General features: G+C 36.3%; 1 protein-coding gene across 1 annotated transcript in view; it reads right to left on the bottom strand.

The window, feature by feature from the left end:
- malrd1 (MAM and LDL receptor class A domain containing 1) overlaps nucleotides 1-8,762 on the bottom strand; it is a 34,420-nt gene extending 25,658 nt beyond the window's left edge. The window contains exons 1-5 of the mRNA XM_052560328.1: nucleotides 8,461-8,762; nucleotides 7,701-7,835; nucleotides 6,346-6,434; nucleotides 3,907-4,080; nucleotides 3,690-3,786 (exon numbers count right to left, since the gene is read on the bottom strand). Coding sequence (XP_052416288.1) covers nucleotides 3,690-3,786; nucleotides 3,907-4,080; nucleotides 6,346-6,434; nucleotides 7,701-7,835; nucleotides 8,461-8,626 — 661 coding nt within the window. The 5' untranslated portion in view covers nucleotides 8,627-8,762. The remainder of the gene's footprint in view (nucleotides 1-3,689; nucleotides 3,787-3,906; nucleotides 4,081-6,345; nucleotides 6,435-7,700; nucleotides 7,836-8,460) is intronic.
- Between the last annotated feature and the right edge of the window lie 5,804 nt (nucleotides 8,763-14,566).

Genomic DNA, 14,566 nt, shown 5'->3' on the forward strand with positions numbered 1-14,566 from the left:
ATTGTAACACACACACACACACACACACACACACGCACACACACACACACACACACACACACACACACACACACACACACACACACACTTACAAGTAAATGCACAAACCTCCCTTTAAACAACTGGCCATAGAAAATCAACCTTGTTCTGTTCTGTTCTGGGCAGATCTGTATTTATGGTGGAAAATAAAGCAAGATGATCTTTTCTCATAAATAGTTTAGCATTTTTGTGACCGATGTGTAAAATAAAAGTTATTGACTTACTGCTAAGCTGTGTCAGCAATTTCATCTTAAAAAGTAGACCTATAAAATCTTGAGAGGATAATGATTTGTCATGGCATCTATATATATTCAAAATTAAAAATATAACTGATGTCTCTCCTTCTTTCTATCATAGGCTGAGGTGTAAATTAGAAAGTTGCTGAGGTTCCCTCCTGCCTGTAACTATTGTCCCTCTGGTGTCGTAGTCCATCCAGCACAGGCTGTAAATGTATTAGACCTTATTTACAGCTTTATATTCCTGCATCTCTTGAGCTCTCTGCACCTCACACCCTTCAGAAATTTCTAAAGCAAGTCCATCACATAACTTCATCTTTGCATCTTTACAAACAGCTACATTATGACCCAAACATGGACGTCTGAAGAGGAACATGTTCATACATACACACTGATGATATATGGGGAATTTCCAGATTTTCAACAGTAAAAAGGCAAATGAGGCCCTCCATCAAAAAAAGTATGTCCATATTTGAGACTATTTTTAATACTGTTTTGCACCTAAATAGATTGGCTTTACCTGCAGCACAGTTTCGTCTACAAGCTTTATTTGCAATAAAGAGACGTTTTGATCATTGACAAAAGATAGAAGACATTTGCATTTCCTACCATTAACAAATACATCCACCAAATCCACTGCTCTTTTATAAAACATCCTGTATTGCTGTTATTATTGCAGTGTGAGAATCCGCTGCAAACAATTCAAGAAATAATTCACCCAAAATGAAAATGCTGTCATTAATTACTCACCCTCATGTCATTCCAAACCCATAAGACCTTCGTTCATCTTTGGAACACAAATTAGGATATGTTTGATGAAATCCGAGAGCTTTCTGAGCCTCCATAGAGAGCAATGCAAGTGAAATGTTCCCAGACCCAGAAACGTAGTAAGGACATCATTAATAGTGCATGTGAAACCAGTGGCTCAAACAGACTTTTACGATGCTACGAGAATACTTTTTGGTGTAAAACACGCAACTCATAAACCAGCTGCAGAGCATGCGTGTTTTACATCAGCAGCAGCATGCGCATTCGTCGTGGTAAAATCTCAATAATGGAGGAGGACGGTGAATTGTTGAATTGTTTATAATAATTGTTCATTATTTTTGTTTTCTTTGTGCATAAAAAGTATTATTGTAGCTTCAGAATATAACACTTGAAACAGATGTCACATGGACTGTTTGAACTAATGTAAATTAGTTAACATAGTTGAGTCTGGGAACGTTTCAGATGCATTGCTGTCTATGGAGAGTCAGATGCCAAAAACATCTTAATTTGGGTTCTGAAGATGAACGAAGGTCTTACAGGATTTGGAACTACACGAGGGGTAATGAGTAATTAATGACAAAGTTTTAATTTTGGGGTGAACTATCCCTTTCAGTGCATCCGACTGAATCAAACAATCAATCGCAAACAATTTCAGACCAATATTCCATTCTTAAAGGACCTCATCCCTATTCCTTAGTCCTTTTATAGGTTTTACCATCCAGACTGAGAGCCTCGAAGGGATGAACAAAAAAATGTTTTCTTCAAACTCACTTCTGTCCTCTTCCCAAAGCCAATAAAGGAGGGAGTCTCGTAATGCAATTAAACCGGCGAAAACAATCATGGAAGCAACGTGTCCATTATTTGTACCCTTCAAAATCCCTCATTCTGAAGGGCCCTTTGAAGTAAACAATTCTGTTTGGACTGATCTTTGAATATGGCGTTGTGCCCTGAAGTGCCCTTCAGAAGCCGAATTATCATTTTTGAAACGCAGCACTTTTTTGCACCAGTTTGATCGATTCGATCAAAAGAGTGATTCATTTGTGAATCTGGCATTGCTAGTTCTGATTCTAGACAGTGTAAGGAAAAGTGATGAGGACGTGTGTCCCACACCCGTTCCCATTCTACAATTGGTCACCATTTGCTCAGGATGTGATTATACCAAATAGTCTAGAAACATCATAACTGTTGACTTTCTTCTTCTTTATAATAATTCAGCCATTTTGGGAAATGAGCATTATCAAACATATATTCTGGAGTGGAATCTGAGTCAGGTCAGACTATAAATTCTTACAACATCTAACAGAAAACACAAGTGAACTGATTGCTTAAGTATTATCAAACAAAATGATTCTCATGTCAGTATACATCAGTCTCACTGACACATAAAGATTTTTTACTTTTTTACTGGGGCATATTATTTCTAAGATACTGATAATTAGATACTGATGCTCCTCAGAATAAAGTCAACACATGTCATTTTTAGGTGAACAATTGAATTAGGTAGATTTAGGCAGCCGTATTGGCAGGGCCGCTTCTGACCAAATGGGTGCCCTAAGCAAGATTGTATTGTTGTGCCCTGCTTCCCAAAATATTATGAAAGAAAAAATATCTACTATGGGGTCAAAATAGAACTTTAATAAAATAAAATAAAAGTAAATTAAACAAATTACAATTGTAGCTCTCAACAGTTACCTATGGCTATGATTTTATTAATACAGTTGTCTAATTTATTTTTTAGTCTCAAGCATTCAGAAATCATGCAAAAATAAATTAAGCAGTTTTACTGTGATAAAACCATGGTTTATTTTTGTAAGGGTTTTGATGTCCACGTGTTTTTTTTTTTTTTTTTTTTGAAGAAATAATAGAGGCTGTGTCATTTTTAGCAAAAAGGTGGCCAGAAATGAAAGATTACGTGAATATTTAAATTACATTTTTGACCAAGGATTTACTTGTCCTGTAAGTGTAGCAGCAGCAATTACCCTTTGGCTCCATTTTCAGGCATTTGTAATAACGTTGTGTACATTGTTTATTTTGTATTAGCCTACATTATGTATTTTAACAGCTATTAAGCAATCATTATTGCCTCATTGTTTTTTATATAATGCATTTTAAGTACCTTTAAAGGCTATTGATTGCTTAGGTCTGTTTTTATAACAAAAATAAATTATCTTGATACTTCTTTGTAAATTATTATTTGAAGTAACAATTTTTTTTTTTTTTTTTGCAGTTACCATGGCTACAAGAAGGATGATTTTTAGTGTTATTCTTGTTAAAACCATTGCTAATTTTCGTAAGGGAACATGGAAAGTCAGGGAGAACATTAGATGTGTTGGTGGTGGGGAAATTATTTTCGACATTAAAACACGTTATTAACGTCAACAGACAAAAAGGTTTCACAGGAATGTGCCTGGAAGTGATGCACGGGCTTCGTATTTACCTTTAACAAATTATTTTAATAAATATAAAAATGTATAAGGTATGCATTCCTCCTCAAATACTATAAAACATTCGAAAAAGTAACAAAATTCACATATAATTTACAGTTTATTTTAATAAATATTAAAAATGTAAAAGGTGTGCATTATAGATGACACCTAGATGAACGTATAAAAGCACTCTTGAGAAGACATATCAGTGTTTACCCACCTACTGCTACCACACATCCTCTGCTGAAGGACACGTCATCAATCGCTACAACTTCATCTGAGTCACTGCTGTTGAATATCAATCCTCTAATCACAACCTGTAGATTCAAAGTGATTTTGTATTACTGATTTAACTATTCACCATACATACTTAACAATAATTCCCCTTCCCCCAAACACAAATACAGCAAACCCCCATACAGTACATGCACACCAACCTTAAACTCTTCTCTGCTGTTTAACACCACCACTGTTCGCTTCCAGGGAAGAGTGTGTGGATCAGGATTGGAGGTGGACTGAAACCAAACCTCCTGCATCTCTCCCGAAGATTTGAACTGGATCAGAACCTGCAAAGCCCCAGCCAGCATCCCAATATGCTGATAGAAAGTTAACTGTTCAAAGGAAAGGACAACAAATAAAAAATCCCTCAAAAGAACATGCCATGTGAACAAAGGTATTTGAGAGGTGCATTGCTCGCTTCATTACACATTTTGAGCTTTAAAGATGAACCGTTAAAGATATTCAGCATTCGGGCAAATGAGACAAAATTAATGCTGAAAGCATCTCATACTCAAAACAGTTTTGTTGTAAAGTGAGGTTATGTTATTGCATCTTACTGCCAAGTTCAATGTCATCTTATTTCTGTTTAAGCAGAGAAACACTCAAAGTGAAAAACTCCATATTCGATAATGGAGAATCTTAAACCATAGATCACAATGGGCCCTATCTTGCACCCAGCGCAATTGACTTTGTACACCGACGCATGTGTCATTCCTATTTTGCACCCGCGCAAAGCGCGCTTTTCCCTCCACAGAAGCACGTCGCTAAACTAGTGAATGAACTTGCGCTCCCTGGGCGGTTCAGCGGAAAAAAGGAGGCGTGTTCCGGCGCAAACAATCCCTGGTGATATTTTGCTGTTCCATTAAACAATTGCGCCACTGACCAGAAAAAACCTAGTCTAAAGTCAGTGGCGCGTTGCGCGTTGTTCATTATGCTATTTTAAGGGCGCATGCTTGACCATAATGTATAGCGTGCACAACGCGCATACACTTTGCTCATGTAATCTACACAGATGCAACAGTTATTTTTGCAAATCATAAATTGTTACACTAAAAAAATATTAACACATGAGATGACGGAAATCATTGTGGTGTGCCACGAAGATGTGAAAAAATAGGCATAAATCTAAATTATTCAGGCTAATTGTAGTAATTAAGGATCAGACCTGTTTGAGGTCATATATGTATATAAGGACATCTGACAAATTGGTTTGTCCGTCAAGAACCAGGAAAAAAAATCGATGAAACAATTGTGGCTATTTCCTCCCACGCCTGTTTAACCGACGCTATTTTGGGTGTGTTTCTCCCATCCCCATACAACACAACTTCTCTGTCTTTCACTGCTCTTACAAGAACATCAGTCTCCTGGCTGTGAACCGCTCCTGGCGTGCGCCAGGTAAATACGCCATAATAATAGCAATCCATAATGGAACTTGCGCACCTGCTTTTAAAGGGAATGTTGGATGACGCTCTGATTGGTTTATTTCACGTTACGCCCAAACCACACCTATGAATAATGAAGCTACTTCAGACCAACCCATTTTAGATTTGCGCCGGGCGCAAGAGCCATTTATCCCGCCGGGAAAATAGCAACAGCGCCGAGACCCGCCCACAAACTTACTTGCGCTTCGCGCTTTGACACTTGCGTTTCAGATCGTTAAAATAGGGCCCAATGAGTGCATGCACTACCCACTGTGTCAGGGCTCTGACAGCCTATGCATAACTCTCTGCTGTCAATAAGAGTGTGTAACCGTGGCAGTGGATAAGTGCTCTACACACATAATAGAGCGCTTGAGCCAAGCTCTTAACAAGATGCTGCTTATGGTTTGTGGTAAATCTCTCTTGACAAAAAAACAAACAAACACATTGTATTGGTTCATTTATTGAACTACTAAAATCGTTCATATAATTAAAAAAAATAGACTATTTAATTTGAAACTGGGACTTTTGTTTTCAATCACCCCGCTTGTCTGTGTTAATTTGAGACAGACTGTCAGTATGCGTATTAGTGGTGATGATTTGTCAGCAAATATTTTTGCAGGTTTCACATCAGTCAGTGGTGACAAGTGCCTATGTGAACCATTCTGTCAGCTTATTAATTCAGGAACTAAACCAAAGTAAAGGTCCTTGCTCAATGAGTCTGAAATTTTCATATGCGTTTTTATTTTCCTATCAAAATGCTTGCTATGGATACGAAAACTCAGAAAATGCTGACAGACGAAAATTTCAGAAGCATTGTGTGAACGTGATTGACTTAACTTGAGGTTGTATCTATTTTTTAACATACAAAAATTTCTGATCAGAATTTCTGCTGTGGCTTTGTTCTGAACAATTTTGCTGGCGGAGCAAAAATAGACAAATTAACTGGCAATACAGTTTCTAAATTGTAATTCAATATTAACTTTTAACAGCTGAATAAAAGCAATATCATACAGTTGTGTATATATTATTGAATATAGTATTTTGATAGCTTGCTCTAAAAAGCAGATGGTGGTTTGGCTAATAGGTTAATGATTTATGTGGAATTTAAGAATTAATTTAAGAACAGAAAATGAAATACAACCCCAAAATATGTTTAGTTCATGTTTTTTTCTGTACCCAGCATGTCTGTGAAGGCTGGAAGAGAGGACTGTATATTTCAGCAGTGACTCCTCCTCCAGTTATAGAGAGTATATAGAGGCAGTGACCTGACAAAAGAGAATAAAGAGTTTCCTGAGAAGTCAGGTAATACAATATAAAACCAAACCTTATTAACATTTATTGAATATGGTATTTACACTGAGGGAGAAAAAACTATTCAATTATGGAATTTAGTATGTACTATCAGTTACAGGATGGAAGGAGTGTAGAAGATTGTGTACAACAGGTTTTTCAGAAACACTGATCAGGTTAATAATTAGAGGCCTTATAAATTCATGTATCATGTATCAGTGTCACGAATCCTGTCCGTTAGTGATGCGCTTTTATGAAATTATTTGGCCTACCCCGCAAATAAAGTACAATTTCTTTACCCACCCCAACCCGACCCACGGGGTCTGCGGGTTATGAGACGACCCATACATCAGGGACATCACGCAAGTTACGTTGCAAAGTAGGACTTCGTATTGTAACCTTATCAAATAGATAAGGAAATATGAAAATAGATATTCCAAATATAAAATATGGGCTATAGGGAATTGCAACCAAGATACATGGATTTTTTTATTTTGTTTTTAATGAACCGCCCCGCAAATAAAGTGTCAATTTCTTTACCTGCCCTAACCTTACATGTGGGTTACCCACGGGGTCCTCGGGTTATGAGACGACCCGTGCAACACTAATGTCCGTGGTCTTCTGTCCACTAGCCACCAGAGGTCGCCTTCTGATTAAATTGACTCTCACACTACACAGACTGTTACACGTCATACTGGACTACATTTCCCATGTTCCAATTTACTAATCACACTCTCACCTGTAGCCAATAACACACACACTATAAATACAAGGTCCGAGCCCCCACGATTATCGCTCTCCTAGTAATAGCTAAGTTACTTTACAGAGTAAATTTTCTGTTTTAGTTTCTAGTTCCTACTCCTAATATAAACGCGTCTTGGTTTTGCCTGGTAACATTAGTCTGTTTCCTGATCACCTGTCTGTCTTGGATATCCCTTTGTCTTGCCGTTTCGGACTCTGTTTTCCCCTCGTCTGGTTTTTAGTCTGTCTGTTGGATTACCTGTTTGCCTCGCCCTTTGGATTACATTCGCCGTCGATTGACCGACGCCTGTTTACCGGACTACTCTTTTGTCTTGTCTACAATATTCATGTTTGCCATTGTCTGACCCATGCCTTTTTTTACATATCCTAATAAAGTGGATATGGATCTACATGCCTCTCTCAGTTGCTCCGTAACAGTTAGTAGGTTTTAAAGAGTTAAGTGCTATCCATACAGATATAAGAAAAACTGTTTTACTTACCAGTAACATTTTCTCTGTGGTCGGTCTCAGTACTGGGATGGCTCAAACCTGAACCTCTTATCCAATTATGATGTTCATTTTGAAGTTGAAAACCACAGAGACCTTCCTCAAAGTCACATCTCACAAACTCAGAGCCTATATGAGAGGAAAGTCAAAGCTATATCAGGCCATTACAGTTAAATAAACACCACTGTCTGCTAATCATTTCAAATCTCTTACAGAGACAACATTAAAAACATGCAACTCTGTACGGCATCCATCATATAACACATTTAACAGCGATTTACTTAAAATATGTTGTCACAAAATAGATTCAGGAGAGGCAAAATGAAAAAAAGAGAGAAAAAAAAACAAGTTATATAATATAATGTTTTGTGTTTACATGGACAACATAAGAGGAAAATGAATAATGCTAATGGAAAATCTTTCTCTTAGCATAATTTAAAGGATGAAGGTGCAAAACAAAAGCAATAGTGGTCAACCACAATACATCAACCTCAATTCTGTAATGTTCTGCCTTTTAAAAGTCCCAGAAGTATTAAATCAATATTATAAAAGCACTGTTGTAAGACCTCCCAGTGCGCTCCTTTATGCGTGCGCCATAAATCTCACTATTTACACATGAGGGCCTTTAGGAGCATTTAAAATCATGTTGCCAACAGAGTTAAAAAAGGGCCATTACTGTCAAAGAATTGCATAAGCACACGAAACATACACAAATAGAAGAGCAGATAAGACTAATTTACAGACTAATACTTACAGTTAGTCTCATCACTGCCATCTTCACAGTTCTCTCTGAAATCACACACATGTTCCTCAGATACACAGCCGCCTCTTGCACAAGTAAACTCCTCAGGCAGACATGGCGTAGATGATACACTCGCCAGGAAACACAGCAGAAATGAGGCCCACACGCACGCCGTCATTGAGCTCTCCAATAATTCAGTAGCTCATTCAGATCTACATGTAAGCACAAACACAGAGACAGACACACTCACACCTCAATATCCAAAATCATAAATCCTCAAAATCCAAGGAGTGTCAGTCCATTGTACAACCTCGACTTTGTGCTACGGACACAGAACACAAGTGCAAATGACTTTATGGTGTTGACACAATAGCCCTGCTTTCTTTCATTATGTATATCTCTGTGTGTGTGTGTGTGTGAGAGAGAGAGAGAGAGAGTCTGCCCCTGATGTCAAAGTGTGTGTCAAACTCCATGCAATTGGCTTGAGATAAAGAGACAGTAAAATGTAATCTGTTATTTTAAGACATAATATTCTGTGCAATAAGAAACCAAGTTTACAATCATGAGTTAACCAAACACATTTAGGTGAAGACATATAATGCAATTCAATTAAAAAGTGTTAGAAATTTGCTTTATTTTCAGTTTCTAGAAACAGCACTGAATGAAAAATAAGATGGCAATGTAATCAAGCGTTAGTTCCACATCTGTCCTGCACCGGCATTACAAATGTTCATTCAGCTATAATTTCATTTTCCATTAATCAATGACTATAATTCAAAATCATTAATGGGGTTTGATAAAAGAGATGTTCTTTAGGCCATAATAATATCAGAATAACCTTCAAGCACAAAAGAACACAGTGATAAGAATAAGAACTAAATTATTAGGGATTAGTTAAACAATAAATAATAATAATAATAATTAAGGGTTCTATTTTTATCAGCCCCACATCATTACTTATACATCCCTCTATAGATGTTACCTAGCTGAAATGGGCTATTGTAAGATAATAGCTGGTCAAATAGAAGGTGACTATACTAATAATCTTCCTCTGAGTGATAAGATCCAGAGACTGTGGTAGTGATAATGGAGTCTTAAGACACACAAATCCGTAATAGTCCAATTGAAGAACAAATCTTGTGTCACCAGGATGTCACTTTCTCTCTATTTGATTAGTTGGGTTTATTGATTGTCAGCTCTGGGAGATTTAAGTGGCTGTGTTCTCCCTTAATGGACACTAATTATTATGTCAGTCATCAAGACAGACAGCACAACAGAAGACAGACAGTGTATTAAGCATTGATCTGTCTTTAAATATGCTTTCGGGCATTAACAAACACTCTGGTGGACATTTCAGCAATATTAATAAAGATTAATTTTAATTACTGTTTTCAAACAGGTTCCTCAGATATGATCCAATTCTGCAAACAGGTGTAAAATAGGTAGTCCAGCCCCCAAACTTGTGCCTCATGTCAAGTCATTGTAGTCATGTTGGCATGCTCAAATACTGCTGTAATATTATGCATCACAGAGACACAATGTTTACAGCATCTGGAGAAATCAACCTGTGAACGGTTCATCTAAAAATGATAAGATTGGTTAAGAGAAAATCTACATACAAACATCACCATTAAAGGCATAGTTCACCCCAAAATTACAGAATCACTCACACTCACCCGTCACCCTTATGTTGTTTCCAAACTTTTATGACTTTCTTTCTTCTGTGCAACATTAATTAACCTGTTTACCAGCACCCCCCATTATGGGACTCACAGCTGAAGTGCCCTACCTAATTTAAAATTGCAACAGTTCCTTACTTCAGTGTGTTACACATAATTTTGTCTTTGGAAAGAAGACCCTTTGGGCTTTACTTTTCATTATCCAGAGTTGATGATGATCAAAAAGATTAAAAGTTATAGACACTGAAGTGCCTTGAAAACAATTGTACCACACTGAATTTTTTTTTCATTTGATATAAAATACATGAAATCAGTCCTGGAGAAATCTAGAAAAGTAATGGGTTGAAAGTCACATGTCTCATAGTGTTTCTATTTCAAATCTGAAGAAGATATCATGAAAAATTAGATTCCTGCACCCATTTTTCTGATACTATTTCTAGTCCCCCCCCCCCCCCAAATATAAAATAGAGAGAAAATAAAGAGATGGTAATGATAGAGATGCGCCATGAAGTCAATAATCACACTATTCATATAGACAACGTTCACATTGTTTGCTGTGAACACGCAGTAATAGCGTGCTGATTTGCGCTCAAACAGATGGTAATCATGCAGATACAGCCACATTCCCTATAAAACACACTCGCACATTTATGAAAAATGTTGAAAAACAAGAGAGCGCCAGAATTCAAATAAACTATATTACGCTTATCTTTGACTTTTTTTGTGTAGGTATCGTCTCATTCTGTGTGTGACACTGTATGCTACAAAACTATGCTGTTTTTCACTAACAAGATGCAGTTTTCTAAGCATGAGTTATTCCATAACATTCACAAGCAATACTGTCCTCGAAGAACTGAAACGTAAACCAAGGAATTATCATCCATATTACAACGTTATTGCTTCAGTGGACCCTTACCTTTCTAACTTAACCGGGATTTACAGCTGTGGATGTGTTAATGACTCGTTATTACGACGAATGTAACGTTACTGCGTTTTGATTCTTCATGCTTTGATGTGTAACGTTACTTCTTACACAAATACATTCTTTATAAGCTTTACATTGAAAAATAGCGATCTGTTGTCGATGCTTAAGGCTTAACGTTAGATCTTTATAATGATATATAGTTACATTTAATCTATTCGTAAACACTGACACGCGCAAACAAAGAGAGTTCGGTGCGTGGGCCTTTGTAGTGATGGGTCGTTCTTGAACAATCCGTTCATTTTGAACTAATCTTTAATGTGACTCAGGAAGAACGAGTCATCTCGGGGAGTAATTTGTTCAGTTGTGCATGCGTAAAATTCTATAGGTTCTGTACTGCAATTAGTCTAGTTCACCTGTTTCAGTGCAGTCTAAGCCGGAAAGAGTAATGATTAGCTCATCTCATGAATCTTTGGGTCTTTCGAGTCGTTCATTGATCACGTGACAGACCCATAAGCGTTACCAATGCAGTCTGAGCCAGAAAGAGAAATGATTAGGTGTTTTATTTTTTTTCGTTAACGTCAAGGCACCAAAGATAAAAGTACAGAGAATGTAAATATTGCATACAAAGAGGTGACATTACATTCAAAGCATCATTTACAGACGTATGTAAACATAAAAATATATAATACTAAAAGAAAGCTTTAACAAAATAAATTTAAAAGATTAAATAAATTAACAGTTTTAACAGCCTTAAGATTTTTGGTATATGAAATTTAGCAAGAAGTTATAATTAAAATATTCATTAATTTTGTCTTTTTGAATATTAAAGAAACCAAACAGTACATCCTTAAAAAGCAGAGAGAAACCCTGTAGCACACTGCGATGGATTACATTAGAGAATTCAATCCAAAATAGCTGTTTGAGGACAATCCCAAAAGATATGTACATCAGTTTCCGTAGAGTCACCACAAAAAGAACAGCTTGTATCTATGTCTGATTTAAACCTTTTCAAAAACACTTTAAATGGGAAAAATCTGAGATTTCTCTAACCTTGTTAATTATTATGTATTCTGAAGACAGAGTCCATACGTTTTCCAGTCAATACGATCAATTACATTCCTCCAATAAGACACCACATATGGAGTTGTTACAAGCTCCTTTTGAAAAAGTGATCTTATCTTAGTTATGTGATGAAGGATGTGACAAAAAGCATAGTTTTCCTACTGGGATTTCAAATGGGTATAAAGAAATATATAAAGTGCTGGATGATCTAACAGAGTCCCTTAAAAGCATAACAGCTCCTTTAGGAATAGCGTCCATGACAATGGAGAATTCTTTAGGAGTTACTGGAAAATTACATTTATATAATAGTAACTTAAAATAAGACCTTCTGAGTTAAATAACCGGGAAACAATCAAAATGTTTTTCTCAAAACTGTTATTAAAAAACAAAGATTTTCTCTTATATAAAATGTCTTGATTATTCTATATGAAATAATGGTGAGGGGAGAAATTGTGCTTAAAAATGAATGACCAAGCAAGTAATGCCTATTTATTAAATTTAGGGATTCTAGCAATATTATAATTACAGATCGATAGGAAAGGGAGACTAATTTGGAAAAGTAGTAATTGGAGATAAAATTCCAGATTGAGTTTGGATTACACAAAAACTTTCTAATCAAATTAATTTTGAAAGTGTTGTTCAAAGAATAAAAATCAAGGAAATTCAACCCAGTATACTCATATGTGTTCATTAATACAGACTACTTAACATAATGTACTTTGTTTTTTCCAAACAAAATGAAACATGACAGATGTTGTTGTGCACATATAGAGAGAGTGCAGAGATTGTAAGCCTTATTCTGCCTCTCAAGGTCAAGTCTGAAGTTCTGCAACCATTGAATCTTCTTTGAGCTTTAACCGGGTCAAAAAATTATTGATTAGTTCATCTATCAAGTCATCGGGTTTTTCCAGTAGTTTATTCATCACGTGACAGACTCATAAGCTTTAACCTATGCATTCGGAGCCTGAAATATATTTAATAATAATAATAATAATAACCAACTCTTTATTACCTTTAACATTCAGTGTATGAAAAATAACCATCATGACAGATGGTTTATAAACTGTAAGAAGTAAAAAGCTACAATTTGAGACCAGAAAAGCAGTAACTGTAAGAGTAAATAATATTTATAATAATGATGATAATAATAATAACTATGCACCCGGTTGTAAGGAAGCTTGTAAATTAATTGCTCTATCCAATGCTGTCACGTCACGTGACAAAAGAATGAACGATAGGTTAAAGCCTTTTATAGAGTCCTTTTTTAATTATTATTATTAGACAATACAAACATTAAAACATTAAGGAAGTAACACATAACATTTTATTATATTTGATTAAATGAACTAAATGACTCGAAAAAAGATTTGTTCATTTTGCTGAATGAGACTCAAAGGTCAGGGTCTGTAAAATGATCCGAACTTCCCATAGCATCCAGGTGCGGGTTAACAGGTTAAAATATTTTGCTTTTTTTTTTGTCCGATCAGTACTAACCAAAGCTTTGTGTGTGTGTTTAGCAGAATAACAAAAACAGTTGTCTATCCACTTCCTAGTTCATAAAATAACATAAAATACAGCCCATTAATAATGTCTACTAACACTGTGCAAAGCCCTCTCTTGTGGACACTACTGGTTTTGTAGCTCTTGCTTTTCCACTTTTCCTTTACAACACATTGTGTTCACCTCAGCCTCACAAAAGCTGTCACTGATCGTCCACTCCTGGGAGTTTCATTCTCCTTTTGAATAGAATAAATGGAATTTTATAGTCTGTATGTTACCTGTCAGAGTTAAACTATTAGCCTGCCATGGCTGCTCCTTAAGTCATCCACCCATTTCATCACTCTCCTTCTCCATCAGCTCACAGCCTTCTGCAGCACAGAGCATCTCCAACGCTGACAAGCCCACCGCTCTTCAGTCCTGCTTCTAGAAAACAATAGTCATCACCCTCTTTATTTCAGGCATCCTCAGATCCCCGTTCTCTGTTTCTCTTGTGGTGGTGTAATCTTAATAATTGTCTTTTACTGGCAGGTCTGTCTAGTTATTCTGTCTAAAACTATTTGTTCACTGTTTAGTGATCCAAATAAATTGGTTGGGAAAGCATCCATATCAAGCAACTCATAGTCCAACATACCTCATTTAGGTCTTTCAGTATCTGAAAGGATGCCTTTTAAATGAGTACAGTTCAGCTTTTAGGTCCAAAGCATGGTATTCCCTCCAAGAAAGAAATAATCCAAGAGTTAGTGAAGTCTGACTCATGCATCATTCCTCTTGTGCTTGAGCTAAAGCACCACATGTTCTCCATCAAAATACTAAAGATAATCAACTCAGCAAGGTCATTGCTTTTCCAATTTCAAATTGCTCCTTGAAGTGCTCGATTAGCTCTCTGACAAAATACATAGGTTTGAAATATGGAACATATTATTTATAAGGGAAATTTTTCAAATGGTCTGTG

This window comes from Carassius gibelio, chromosome B7 (assembly GCF_023724105.1).
Source record: "Carassius gibelio isolate Cgi1373 ecotype wild population from Czech Republic chromosome B7, carGib1.2-hapl.c, whole genome shotgun sequence".
Taxonomy (NCBI): Eukaryota; Metazoa; Chordata; class Actinopteri; order Cypriniformes; family Cyprinidae; genus Carassius; species Carassius gibelio.